At 38.8% G+C, this 14,522-nt stretch overlaps 1 protein-coding gene across 9 annotated transcripts in view; it reads right to left on the bottom strand.

Annotated features, from left to right (window-relative positions):
- Positions 1-14,522, bottom strand: part of CTBP1 (C-terminal binding protein 1) — a 410,482-nt gene that overhangs the window by 58,639 nt on the left and 337,321 nt on the right. For 3 of the 9 annotated variants that reach the window (XM_065405602.1, XM_065405603.1, XM_065405601.1), the window contains one exon: positions 5,896-5,986. The exons of 5 other annotated variants lie outside the window; for them this stretch is intronic. In XM_065405602.1, the coding sequence (XP_065261674.1) occupies positions 5,896-5,929 (34 nt within the window). In that variant the 5' untranslated portion in view covers positions 5,930-5,986. Of the gene's footprint in view, positions 1-5,895; positions 5,987-6,804; positions 6,842-14,522 lie in introns of all 9 variants that reach the window. One more of the 9 variants, XM_065405604.1, reaches the window with a different exon arrangement.

The following is a 14,522-nucleotide window of genomic DNA, read 5'->3' as shown; positions in this document are numbered from 1 at the left end:
ACAACAAGGAAAAAGTACAGTCATTTGCTAAAGACAGGCCCTCACTGCACTACTGAGTAGTATCTGTACAAATCTTGGGTGAGGTGTCATTCTGACGGGATTTCAGAACTTTGCAATCTTGAAATAGCACAACAAAAATATTCTGCAGGCCTGTGACAGTGAATCTTATAGAATAACGTAACATGCTTTCAGTTCACTGAGCATTCAGTTTATGTTTACAGATAATGATTTGCCGAGACTGAAATCACACTGAGAAATGATTAATTCAATCCTGTGTGATTTGCTGAAGATCCAATGTAAAAATTCATAATGCTGACCTAAAGAGTTCTTTTTTAAATTTATGAATTTCCTAAAATTCTTCTGTGCGATTTGTCAAAATAAATGCATCAGTACTTGTTTTTTTTCCTAAAACAAAACCAATAGCAGCACTTATGAACAACGGTATGATAACAAAGAAATATACATATTGAGGGGTGGGGGAACGAACGAGTTAAGGATGCAGGCTTAATTTTCAAGATTCCAAAATGCTAGAAACAAAAAAAAATATTTAAGAAACATCATGAAAACACTTTGCAAATCTTTTTAATGGCATAGAAATTATAAGTATGCAAACCTAATTGAGGAAAGATTCCTGTAACCTTCAATAATATTAAACCATTACATTTATAGGAAAATGACTCTCTCCAAGAGACAAGGAAAAATGAATACCAGAGGTAGGGAATACTGTAATCTTTTCCCCAACAGTACATACAGTTTGAACTACTGCAAGAGAAGCAGTCTTGAAATTCCTCATGTATCCATTATAATTTCTATACATTTGTTGTAGTATGAATTTTATATGCTTTGCATTTGCTAAACAATTGCTCTCTTGCACTAGTTTTAAGACTGAGGGGGGATGAGGGTCCCTGCCCCCTCCACGTCTGCACAGGTTACTTGCTTCATGGGGCAGAGTGTGGGGGGCTCAGCAGCCTCTGTGGGACTGCTATTCTGTCTACTGTACAGGTGGGTGGAGAACAGGGGGAGCCCTGGCTATACCGTGGAAAGGTGCTGGCCAAAAGAACCGAGTTGCTGTGGAAGGGGATCTACCACTGGCCCATACCAATAGTGTATTACTTCCCCACTAGCGCTGAAGTGCCGAATGGGAGTGGGGGAAACCATTCAACAAATGGTGACTCAAAATCACAATTTATTCTCTGGTCTGTTCCTGGGGCAGTGCGGCTTACTTGTTGCCCCTTACTCGGCAGCTTGTAAATATACAGTCTAATCCTACAGTATGATTTCATATTTAAGCCATTTACGTGCTCAAAGAGTTTTACCTTTGAAGAAAAAAAGTATTAAAGTCAGCAAAATTTAAATCCACTTAATACTCTTTCCAATTATTCCAATATTCATGCTTTTTTAGATGGCACGAAAACCCTTGAGAGGCATCTAGAAATAACTCTTGGCTTCAATTTAAATATTACTAGATATTTTTGTCCTCTTTTCAAAAGCAAACAGCAGCAGGATCTCTCAACCTTAGAGCAGGAGGGCAATGGATTTTTACAAACCCCTTCATATCTGGTCACCACCTAAATCTGTTTGGTCCCATTGCCTTCCCAACAGACTGGTCATGCCAATGGAGTTATATGATTATATGGCCGTCCAACATCTTGACAGATGAAAGGAGGTGCGACAAAGTTGGTCTGATAGTGGTGCTTAGCAATGGAGTAGGAAAAGAAAATGGAGTAGCACTGTGTTATTCACAGAATAGGAGAGATGGCAAGGCATCCACCAGCAGTGGCGCTCTGTGGATGAGATGTTAATGAAAACCCTTCTCTCTCAAGAAAGGACCAAGCATATCAATTTTCATTATTGATTGCTGTCTTACCAAGGAGGAGACCCACTGTAGGGTTCTATTTAGTGATATTTCTGGCAAACACCACCAAGAATTTCAGTGCTCATTTTAATATACATGTACTTGGATCAGCTTCAAAAATTAAGTATGACTGAAACAAAATGTAGACCTTTTCTTTTTGGCTCTTCTTGAATCATGTATCTAGGACAGCCTAACAGTCATTTGCACCATCCACAAAGGACCATGTGTTATCCTTGATATTGGTAGTATTTTCTTACAAATACATCATATGCTAGTGCATGACAAAGAATGTGAACACGACACGAATATATAACTTAACACCACAAATTTATTTCCACTACCCTGACAACTGCTGATCCTTTTTGGGAACGTCACTGAAAGTCCCCACTGTAAATTCACCTGGAACGTTGCCATGCTTTCAAAGTAAAGTAACTTACAGAATCACTGCTGGTATTCTGATATGTAACCCAAAGTGTAATAAAGTACAATTACACTTTGAAAAGGAACTGTAAAAATAATAATTGTGGGATTCCAGGTTTATTGCCTCTCTTATCAACTGGTCATGTAACAAGTAAAAGATGTTTTTTTCTAACCACCAGTCCAGCAAACCTAACTTGGGTCTGAGAGACAAATTGGATTCTTTTTGGCTCATGCCTCATCACCAGTAATAAAGATACTTACAACTGGAACTTTGGACCAAAACTACTGATGATGAACAAGCCAATATATATAACTCAGAGGACCCCTCTAAAGCAGTGTTTTTCAACCTTTTTTTGGGCAAAGGCACACTTGTTTCATGAAAAAAATCACGAGGCACACCACCATTAGAAAATGTTAAAAAATTTAACCTATATTGCCTATATTGACTATATATAAAGTAATTCTCTTGAATAGGAATCAAATAAACACAAAGAAAGTATTTTATAATTACTTTATTATGAAATAGTAAGTAAACAGAAATATGAAAAATTATAAAATACTTTATTCAGTGCGCAATATTTTTTTCCCACGGCACACCAGGCAACATCTCGCGGCACACTAGTGTGCCGCGGAACAGTGGTTGAAAAACACTGCTCTAAAGCATGTCTCTCTCACCAACAGAATCTGGTCCAATAAAAGATATTATCCCATCCACCTTGTCCCTCTAATAGTTTTGCAACACTAATATGAAAGTAATAAAATTTATTTTTGTCAGTAGGACAGCAGATATGACTCTGAATAAACAGAGAGAGCAGAATGGTTGAGTAAGAAAATGCCAATTTTTCAGTCACTTTCCAGACAAAGCCAACCTTAGAGTTCACAAAATACTTAACTGCTAACGCAATAGAAAACCACTTTTTAAAATAAGGATTCCTCCAAAAGGGGATCATTAAAAAAATACACATGGGGCCTGGTTCTGTTTTCATTTATGTCAGTGTAACTCCATGGATTGTAACTGAGTTACGCCTGTTTAACATTGGCATAAGTGATATACCAGACTCAGGCCCAAGATATAAAAGGAAAGGTAACAAAAATAACTTGAAGCACACTTCTACTCTACAGAACTTCAGACTGGGTGTAGCCAGTAGTGCCCTCAGAGTTTAAGTCTAACTTGTGACCTTGACCATGAACACACAGCTAATCCTTTGTTTGCCAAAATCCTCCCTAAACTTCAGGCTAGATTTCCTGTTGCACAACTTCTCAGCATAAATACCATATCACTGAACTACAGACAATAACTCAACACTTAAGTGAATTTACAGTAATTTCATCTCAATGGCAGTAACGATTTAAAGTTTACATTTGAAAAACATGGTTTCACTATGAATCAGAGTCTTCTGAACAAGAAACCATTTCTTCCATCATTCGGGTGCATTCTGTCTATTTCTTATCTAGAAATGCCATGGTCTGCCATGTATCTGGTCTCTGCAGAAAGCCCTCAGAGTGTCAGGATAAAGAAATGAGTAGTCAAGAGCAATAGTTTCCGTGCTTGTATTAAAATAAAACATGCAACTTAATGCCAAAAAAAGAATGTGGATAAAATGGGATTCTTCAACCACAAATACTATAAACTCCGATTTAAGAGCCAATTTTGCTTGGTTGGCTTTTCCAGGTATAGGATATATCATAATACAGGTAGAAGAACTTTCAAACCATCTATCCCCAGATCACAGCAGCTTCACAATGTATGATCAAAAAAAAAAAAAAAAAAAAAAAAATCTCAGTTTATCCTAACTCCAAACTTTCAGGAACCCCTACCAACCTGACATTTCTTAATCTGAGCTTGATTTCCAGGGTCATGAATTCGATTTCTCAATGCTTTACAATCTTCAGTATTCTCAGGGAAAATAGCATCCTGTCACTTGATCCTCATTTCCATGTCTTTAACTTTTCTTGCAGTCTCCTGTAATCTTGAACCAAAGCTTTTAAACTTCTTATCCACTGCAACCTCTGTAGCCTGGATCGTGTTCAAATTTTTACTAAAAATTAAACACAAAAAATACATTAAAACAACATTAAGGGTCTGACTCGTACTCACAAAAGCGAGGAAATTCAAAGTTGAAGCTTCTCACTGCATCCTTACTCTTCCCCCTTTCACTTCTAGTTTTCCATCACCCCTGCTGTGCGCTGCCATCATCCATTAACATTCCACTGAAATCAATGGAATGTTAAGCCATACATGGAACATTCAGCAGCACAGCAGGTGCAGTGTAAATGGACATACCTGGAATGTTCAGAGCGGTCATGTGATAAACTTTTTGCCTAGGTGTTGTAAGGTTCTGAGGACAGTTTGTGATCTCCTGTACCATACGGTGCTGGAAAAGCCAGACACAGTGGTGTGCATTAAAGATGGAGTGAGAAGACTTAACTCTGAATTTGCTGGTTTTGGTGGGTATAAGTCAGGCCCTTAATGTTATCTAATGTATTTAAGAAAAAAAATCTACTGCTAACAGCTCTAAATTCAACAGGCCTCAATCCAGCAATCACTGACACAAGTCTGTCTTGTCAATACACCAGATCATTGAGGCCAAAGTTTCAGCACCACTACAAGACAATTGTGTCAACAACTGTTCATGTTTTACTGAAATAAAAGAGAAATAATACCATAGTACAATACGCATACCCATGCACAGTCGCTACACGTGAAGAGTAACTATTACATATGGACACATAACAGTGTCTTTTAGAACTGAATATTAGGATGATTATTTAAAAAAAACAAAAAAACAAACAAAAAAAACCATTCAAATCTAGTGTGAAGCCAGTTTTCAATTACAGAATCTGACACAGGGTCAACCTACTACACAAGCAATGTAAGTGATTGCTTGGTTCTTCACACAGACTTGGGGATTAATGACCTGATCACCCGCTCTGGCACTAAGTTTGGAGGGGAAGGCATCTCACGCCCAATTGCCCTCATTCCCCTGGTAGTTGTGCCCTACAAATCAGCCGTCCAGCCCTTACATGAATCCACAGCATTTATTTTTCTTATTCTCTGGTAACTTAACAAATGGATAAGCCACCCAAAATTTGTTAAACAAAAATCCCAACACACACACACACACACACACACACACACACACACACACACACACACACCATCATTCTTGAACGAAGACCTTGTACACCAATTTTCAGCAAGGGCTTTTGGGTGACATAAAATGAAAGGTAGACGTAAACGTTGATGCTAAAATGAAAAATTCTCTGGGTCCTGGACAGACCATCTGTATTTTAGTCACTGATCCTTTATTTTAAGCACTTTCTCAGCAACTATCATAAAAAAACAAAAACAAAAAAAAACCCTAAGTAAAGTAGTCAGATTACACAAATAAAGGGAGATGTCTAATCAGGTTATCATTTGCAGCCATTCATTGGCATTTAAAAACAACATAGATAGAAGAAATAGAAGAAAAACAGCTATTAAGATTAACAATATTATTTTTACATTTGTCTGCCATTGCTTAATGTAACTACAAGAACCATTAATTTTTGTCAAATAAAGCATCGACGTTAAAATGAAAGGGACACTGTCAGGTTTGTAGGCCCGAAATTTGACCTACCTTTCATTTTCTTATATCTGTTTGCAAAGTCCATGTAATTCTTTAAATGTGTTTTTCTTTTTTCAAAACAAATGCTTCAATTCTCTTTTTTCTGAAAAATATATCAATGCCAAAAAGCACAACACTCATGAGTAACCCTATAATAACAAACCAGAATGCAAGTGAAAAGGGGGACGGGGAAGGCACTGGGAAGGAGAGTTTTCATTCTCAAGCTTCCAGGGGGATATGATGAATAAGTACGTAAAACAATTATTTTATTATGAAAACTCCCTTGACAATGTCCTTTTAAAAGAACGTTTCCTATTACACTTGTCTTTTAAAATGTCAAAGTGGTTTTAATTTTAAACAATAAAACACAAACTATTGAACACTCCCTCCCCCCAATTAAATTAATAGTTAAAGAACACCACACTATCAAGACATGCTGGGCAGCCAGGTAACTCATGAGCTTGTATCTGTAACCTGTGCACCTAGTTCCCTATTCCCTTTTGTTTCATCTCACTTTTTTCCCATCTAAAATGTAAATTCTTAAGGGTAGGGAATGTGTCTCTTATTTTTCTGTGAAATATCTAGAAGACTTTTGGGCATTATAATAACAAAACACTTGGTAACTTCATTCCTTTCCTTAATTAATCTAAAAACGAACAAAAAAATACATCCTATAATATGACTACAGAGTTGTCATAAATTAGGTTTGCTAATACGCCATTCGTCTTAAAATGAGTAGAAAAATCCGAAATTTTACAATTCTCATTTGTGGTCTCGCAAGACTAACTTGTAGGAAAATTAGAAATTTTGGAATTTATTTTGGGGCCACATCACTATGTGTTTGTAGGATATGTTCTTACATGATCCTGTTGCATTCTGATAAACCAAATTCAGAGAACAGGTAAATGGCAATGTACTTACAAATTACATACTGTCTGTAAACTGGTCAAAGAACTGGCTGTAAGAGAGAAAGAGGAAAAGTAGACTACCATGCACCATGTTGATATTCAGGGATATGTAAAGTGCTTATAATTTACATACCATGAAATCCTGGCCCAGTTGAAGTTAATGGCAAAACTCCCATTGATTTCAGAGGGGACAGGATGTCACCCTAAGGGGCTAGAAAGGAGGTTTATCAAGGAAAGTAGCAAATAGAAATACCTAAGAGGAGGCAGTAGTGAGCCCCACAAATTTCCACTAGCTGGCAGATGAACTCTTCATTTAATTTCAATGGAAGTTCAGAGATTTAACTAGTATATAGGGACATAAGGGCCAGATACAAATCTTATTGAAATTGATGGAAAGAATTCCATTCACTTCAATGGGGTTTGGGTCCACCCCTAGAAATGCAGATGCAGCAAAGTACTTAAGCACTTGCTTCACTTTAACCATGTGAGTAAGTCCCCCTGAAGTCAATGGGGCTCCTCACATGCTTAATAAAAAACACATGCTGAAGTGCTTTGATGGAGCAGTGCCTAGGTCAGGAGTAACAGTGATCTATGGATACGAATGCACTCTGCTTTCTGTTTACCAAATTTGGGTAAAAATCAAGTACTTTTGTAAAAAACATAACAGACCCAAAAGGTGTGGTTTCTGGATCAGCGCTCACCTGATGATGTGCAAAGCAGTCACACATACTTGTCCTACATCCTCTCGTTAATTGTTTTCCCTGATACACACCCCATTCCTTCTCATTGGCATGTATGTTACATTCATTTTACGTTACTTTACCACTTACACCCAATATATAGCCAATGCCACCAAAATGTATATCATTGCAATATTTGGGCCAGTGATTTTCATGGGATTGGGATTCACATATACCACAGCTGGATTTTGCCCTGTGTGAGGAAGTCCCACCAGCACTCAGTCAGGCAGTGTTAAACCAGGAAGATGCAAAGGATCTAATAACAGGACACTATGTGACTACACGATACATTTTTCCTGTTGGGCAAATCCAAACAAGACGACTCAGTGGTCCTTCTTAAATAGATAATATTTCCACACAGTTACCAGACAACAGTGGCTGTGTCACTATGCACACAAAAACTTCAGGCAAACTTGTTACAGGGTAGAACAAAAAATTAATTCCCTCAACTGTTCAACATATTTTGCAACCCATAAGCAGAAGTAATGGTTATGTAAATAGGAACAAAATAATGGCCTTACAAAATAGTCTATTCATTAAACATTTACTTCAAACAGCCACATGAAATCTGGCTGGCACCACCTTCACACCTGTCACAAAAATCACACATGTTAATGTCTCTGTGCTATGTACGCTATGATGATATGCCCAATGTTAACTAGAGCTTTTCAAAACAAACCTTGAAACAATACGAATCATACCTTTGTAAGGTCAAATTAATGAATGGCAATAACACAATGTGTGACCGTAGAGAATGTTTTAATTGTATATCATGGTGAAATAACCCAACATGCTCAGAAACAATTACATGAAAGAGGCCGTATCAAAAATACTAATAAAAGCACAGTAAACCAGCTAACTGTAGTGTATGCTAAGTGCCAACATTTTGGAGCTGCCATTTTGAAATGACAGGAACTTAAAAGCAGGCCTCATAAAAGCAAAACTATTTCAAGGACAGAGCTTTTCATGGACATGCAGGTTTCAATGCCAAATCACAGTAAAGACTTTGTTAGGTTTTATCATTGACGTGAAAAGAAAAGGAGGGAAGAGAAGGACATTAGAGATGTTTGACATTTGTTATTTTGAGAGGTTGGATATTTGCAATAATGAGGTATTTGCAAGAATAAGGTATTCAATTTGTGAAACTGAAGCTTTCTACATTTGTGGCCATAGTCTCACTAACTATAGATTCATAGACTGCAAGGCCAGAAGGGACCATTGTGATCACCTAGTCTGAGCTTCTGCATAACGCAGGCAACGGAACTTCCCCTAGAACTAGCAACATATCTACTCTACAACTGGAGCTTTTACTTCCTTAAACCCCCAAAACTTTCCAATCACCCTGATGGAAACGCTAGAGACTTATGAAAGCACTTTCTGGTCCAGAATCACAACTAAATTTCCTATGTACATTACATGGGTCCCACCTCCTTTCTCCCTTCATGCTTTGAATTAATAAACTATTAGGATCTAGAGGAAGACAGAAAAACAAGTCACCTGTTCATTTTAATAATTATTATTTGCTGTTTGTTAATTGCAGAGTGTGCTCAATTCTGCACAAGTCCCAGATATCAAGACAGAAGAACCTGCCCAGAGAATTTACAATCCAAAAGACAGAGGAGCGGACTTCAATGGAGCTATGATAATTTAATTTACATCAGCTGAGGATTTGCTACTAAAAGGCAAGATGCATTGGAAGGCCCAGAGAAAGGGACTGCTTTTGATTATTTGACCTCCCTACATCAGCCTATTTGTCTTTTCATTTTGGGTCTGGTAGAAGTGGGTCTTTGCGGAAGTCAGGTGGTGAAACTAGTTTTACAGACTAGTTGCAAACACTATTCCAAGATGAAGTCAGATGGTTTGCCTCCTTCACGCAGTTTTTAATTTTAGGGCCACGCTGGAGCTGGACATGCACTGCTGTATATAGGATTGGAGAGGCAGAAGAGTGCCAGGAGCCCTTCACTTGCATCTCTATACGGGGCCATTGCAGTGCCTTCCTTAAGCATGGATAGAATAGTGCAACTACTAGCCATCTCAAAACTTGGAGTGCAGCGAGGTCAGGATCAGGTCTCTGACTGACCAGAAGAGGCTGGCTGGACACAGGTGGAAGGAGAAAATGCATATTGCTTCCTACCTACAGGTGGTGGAGCTGGTCTGGCAGAGTATAATCCCAGGGAGTTCTAGGAGGAATTCTGGCTAAAGTCTTCCAAATTTCTTACTTGCTACATGAGCTGCAGGGTGGCTCTGCAACACCCACTCCTGCAAGGGTTGGGGCTTAAGTCATAATCTTGTTTATAACTAGCAGGAAACAGGGCTGAAACATACGCATCGCAATGAAAAAATTAGCAGGCTTTAAATGGCTTTAAATTTGGTCTTTATTTTCTCTGTAGTCATGGTCACTTTCTAATTACTGATTAATTAAAGTGTCCCAAAATAAAGAATTCAACAAGAACACCATGCCACTTGACCCAGCGACATCCCTGAGAAGCTCCAAATGTAAGCATTGTATCCCTTGTATGAATCTACTGCCACTTTCCTGTAAGTGGAATACCTCTGCAGTAGGCTCAGAAACTGCATATTTAATATATAATATATATATATATATATAAACACCCTTTATTTTAAAATATGTTGTTTTATAGAGGACATGGTGGGAAGTGCACTTTCAGATGGTGGCACTAAGGGAAGTGGGCGTATCTTTCTTTTTCAAAGGTTAGGCAACTCCTACTGACATGAACAAGAAAAACAATCTGCTTCAACAATTGTACTAAGAGCAAAATGATTAACTCTCCTAGTCATTCCAACTGCAATCTATATTATGCCAAGATATATCAAGGCACTTTACCAAAGGAGTATTGGATGTATCGGGAGTCTCAGAAGCAGAACCTTTCACCTCTAGGAACATGGTTCAAATCTGACCCAGGCTGGAGAAGCATGGCTGAGTTTCTCTATGAAGTGAGAAGAGCTGGTGATCTCAGTCTAGCTCTTAGTGGCAACTGCCCATATCACAAAACAAACAAGTAGCACTGTCCTCTACCATGGTGGTTATCAACCAGGGGTCCAGGCTTTGGGGGGTCTGCCAAGCACGGCCAGTGTTAGACTCACTGGGGCCCAAGGCAGAAAGCTAAAGTCCCACCATATGGGGCTGAAGCCCAGGGCCCTGAGCCCTTCCACGTGGGACTGACGTTGAGGCCTGAGCAACTTGGCTTCCTGGGGGCCCCCCGTGGTATAAGGCCCCAGGTAATTGCACTGCTTGCTACCCCCTAATGCCAGGCCTGGCTTTTATCTGCAGAAAATTAGTTGTGACACAGGTGGGCCTTGGGAGTTTTTTATAGCAGGTTGGGGGTGGGGATTAGAAAGAAAAAGGTTGAGAACCCCTGCTCTACCACAACATCACAATTAGCACCACTGCTGGCAATTGATGAAGACTGGGTGGTCATGTAAAGTGAATTTAGGATGCAACATACTCAGGGACCTTTGTCTTTTGATTTGTTGGTAAAACACCACATAAACTTGAGCAACTGGGCAAATGAATAGAAAATAATAAACCTTTCCCTCCCTCTAAAGGCTATTCCCTCCAGAAAAGAAGTAAGGCATATTATGGGGGCAACACAGGGAAGTTTTCATTACCACTCTCTGTGCTGCAGGTATTTTGTGAATAGAAGATGTCAGTTTATAGAGCTGTCAACCCAGCAGCTTTCATGAGAAATAATTACCCAATATTTTAAAGACACCACTGAAGATGCATGACATTTCACAATCCCGTCTGTAATGATGATTATTCTCCTTTGTGCTTCTCTCTGTGTATATTAGGTATTGGACAGGGATGCTGTATCAGGCAGGGTAATCAAGGTGGGGCCAAACATCAAAGGCTACTCCACCCCGCATCCCAAACATGAAAAGCGATTTCTACAGCAGCACACCTGTACTTTGACCTAGAACGTTAAGAGGCACTCCTTGTTTTTCTTATCAAAAATGTTGAGAAAAAACAAATATGGGTCTTTAGCAAACCAAATCAGTTTCACCATGTTGAGGGGTTTTTTTTAGATTAGCTGAATACACTGAAAAATACTACTGAACTCTTACATTTTGAACACTTAACTCTCGTCAATGTCTTTAAAATGTCACTTCTTAAGAGTTTGTTTTTAGGAAAGCTTTTGTTGTGATTCATCCCCCCTTCAGCTAAATTCACACAGCTATTTGTGGCAGCAATCCTCCCAGTGAAAAAATAATGACTCTTTTTGGGGATGGGGGAAGGGAAGAGAAATAAAAATCTCTCCCCAAAGATTTGCAACTAAAACTTTGAAAAATCCCCAGGCATTTAAAAAGATCACTGTCATTAGAAACCTCCACTCAATACAGTATTAAGGCTTCTGTAAATGAGGACAATAAACTCTCTCAAATTACACTGCATTGTGCTCTTCTGCATGCCAAAGCAACTCCATCAACACTGATCCAGTACAAGGGGCTCTAATCTTTAACGCTCCTTTAATTTCCCCCCCCTGAAGACAGTGACCTCTTTGCTCTTCTCTGTTAATATTAGGAAAATCGTTGATGATGATTACAAACCACAGGATAGCTCAGTCTTAAAAAAAAGAAAGAAAAAAAATCTAAGGGTATGTCTACACCCAGCCGCTAGTTCGGCAGCTGGGAATCGAAGTTCTGGGTTCGACTTATCGCGTCTTGTCTGGACGCGATAAGTCGAACCAGGAAGTGATCGCCGTCGACTGCGGTACTCCAGCTAGACGAGAGGAGTACCGCGGCGTCGACGGGGGAACCGCGGCGTCGACGGGGGAGCCTGCCTGCCGCGTGTGGACCGAGGTAAGTTCGAACTAAGGTACTTCGAACTTCAGCTACGTTATTCATGTAGCTGAAGTTGCGTACCTTAGTTCGAATTGGGGGGTAAGTGTAGACCAAGCCTAAGAATCTGAAGGATAAAGGAATCAAAGACATCTTCCATACAATATATTCCGTAGGCTAACTCATGCTAGCTGAGCCAAATCTTCAGGACACAGAATTTTTTAAAAGATGTTCATTCTGAAGGTAAGCAAACAGGATGTATAAAAATGACTAGTTCACTGAGACTGGGCCAGCAACAACAGTGTAACAGCCAAATAAAACAGGCAGTTTACGGCAACAGCTTGGTTTAGATTACCAAGTTACATTTAATCACAATATAATAAATCATACTATGATGTGAGATAAATGTTCTAGTGAGTTTTTCTTCACATGCAGTTTAGAGTTTCAGTTATGAAGGGGTGATCCCAGCACCACAGTTAAAGTTGTGTTGGAAAGTACAGTTAAAGTGGGGACTTATTCCCATGATTTGATGAAAGAAGCTAAATACTTCCTTTTCACACATACCACTTTCTAAAGGGTTCTAGATGTGATTTTTGTGAATGTTTTAAGTGTTTCCACTGAATTGGTTAAAAGTTGGAAGTATTCAAAAATTACCTATTTTTGAATTTTTTCCCCACTGGCTTTTTGATGTTTCTTGTAGTTCTTGATGTTCTCACATGGTTAAAACTTAGAAACTTCCCTAATGGGACTAGTCACATGTGTAAAATTACTTTGTCTGCAGGATAGGGGCCTTGCATCGTAAGCTTTTTAGGCCACAGATCATGTATTTACTTATTTCTGTGACGTGCCTAGGACGTTTCTTGGTGTTTAAAAACCCAACAGTCAGGGAAAATCATATAAAATGTGTTACCGAGGGCTTGTCTACACAGTGGGATAATGCGCTCTCCTGGGGTGTGATTTCTAAAAACCATCAGCATGTTGCACATCCCTTGGTCTGTGCAGAACCCGCAGGTGCGCGCTAAAGGTTCCCTAGTGTGCTTTAACATAGCACTATTTCACACAGCACTACATTAAAGTGCCCCTGCAGGGTTTACATAGACCAATTAATGCGCATTACCCCACCAGGTAGACAAGCCCTGATTCTACTCAAATCAATTACAACAAAAGATCCATTTCTGGACAATGTGAACAATAAGCCTTTTCTCTTTCATATCCTGAATTGCTTGATAAATTAAAATTACAGCTATAATATTGTATATTCTTGTTTTTGAGCCAGAAATTGGTTGTATTTTAATCCTGCTGGAACATGAAAACTATCTAATTTGATTCAGAAACAATTTTGAAAAACAAATCCAAGCTTACAATCCCTAACAAATGGAAGCTACACTGTCAGTCACCAGTATCATTCTGACATCTTCCAGTCATTTTTTATCTTAAAAAAATAAACTTATTAAAGCCTCTGTGTCTACCAATCTGCAGGCAAACACTTAGGAAATCTGCCCACAGCATACATGTGCGTCATATAAATGTCATCTCCCCCTCTCTAATTGAAACTTCTGCCTCCTCAGTGACAGCATAAAACTTCTGCAGAATTAGAAAGGTTATGAAAAACAGAGGGCAAACAAAAACTGACCTTAATGACCTCCCTTCAAAATAAAGAATAGATTGGGTAGTAACTAGGTAGGATGCTAGATTGATGTTACTAATTTCTTCCCTGTAGTTGCAAAAAAGGCATTTTCCAAAGTAAGAAATTGTAATTGCTCTTCTACTGTATGCCTACATGACATGCTTCTCTGAAGCCAAGAACAAAATGTGGGTAGCAGGAAAAACAACAATTAAGTACTGCAAAAGTTGCATACAAAAAAAATACAAAAAAATGGCCATTGCTTTTCCAAAAAACAAACTGCTGGCGCATGTACTCAAAAAAGTTTGGAATCTTTTGGTTATCTTCCAAAGGTGACCAAAACCCCACCAATTTAATGGAAATAAAATCAAATCAGACCATTTGATACATATTTTTTAGTATTCTAAAAGAGCCACAGCATCAAGGAAGATTTTGGACAGCAAATGCAGCAGCTTCCCTCCCCTTGAAATTTCAGGAAAAGGGGAAGGGGGGAAAAAAGGCCGCTTGGTTGGCCAATACAAGTGAATACTTGTCAGAAAATTCCCCCAATTCGGAAAGTATTATTAC

Source organism: Emys orbicularis, chromosome 5 (assembly GCF_028017835.1).
Source record: "Emys orbicularis isolate rEmyOrb1 chromosome 5, rEmyOrb1.hap1, whole genome shotgun sequence".
NCBI classification, from domain to species: domain Eukaryota; kingdom Metazoa; phylum Chordata; order Testudines; family Emydidae; genus Emys; species Emys orbicularis.
Note: the sequence above shows the minus strand (reverse complement) of the source record. Positions and strands in the feature narration are given on the sequence as shown.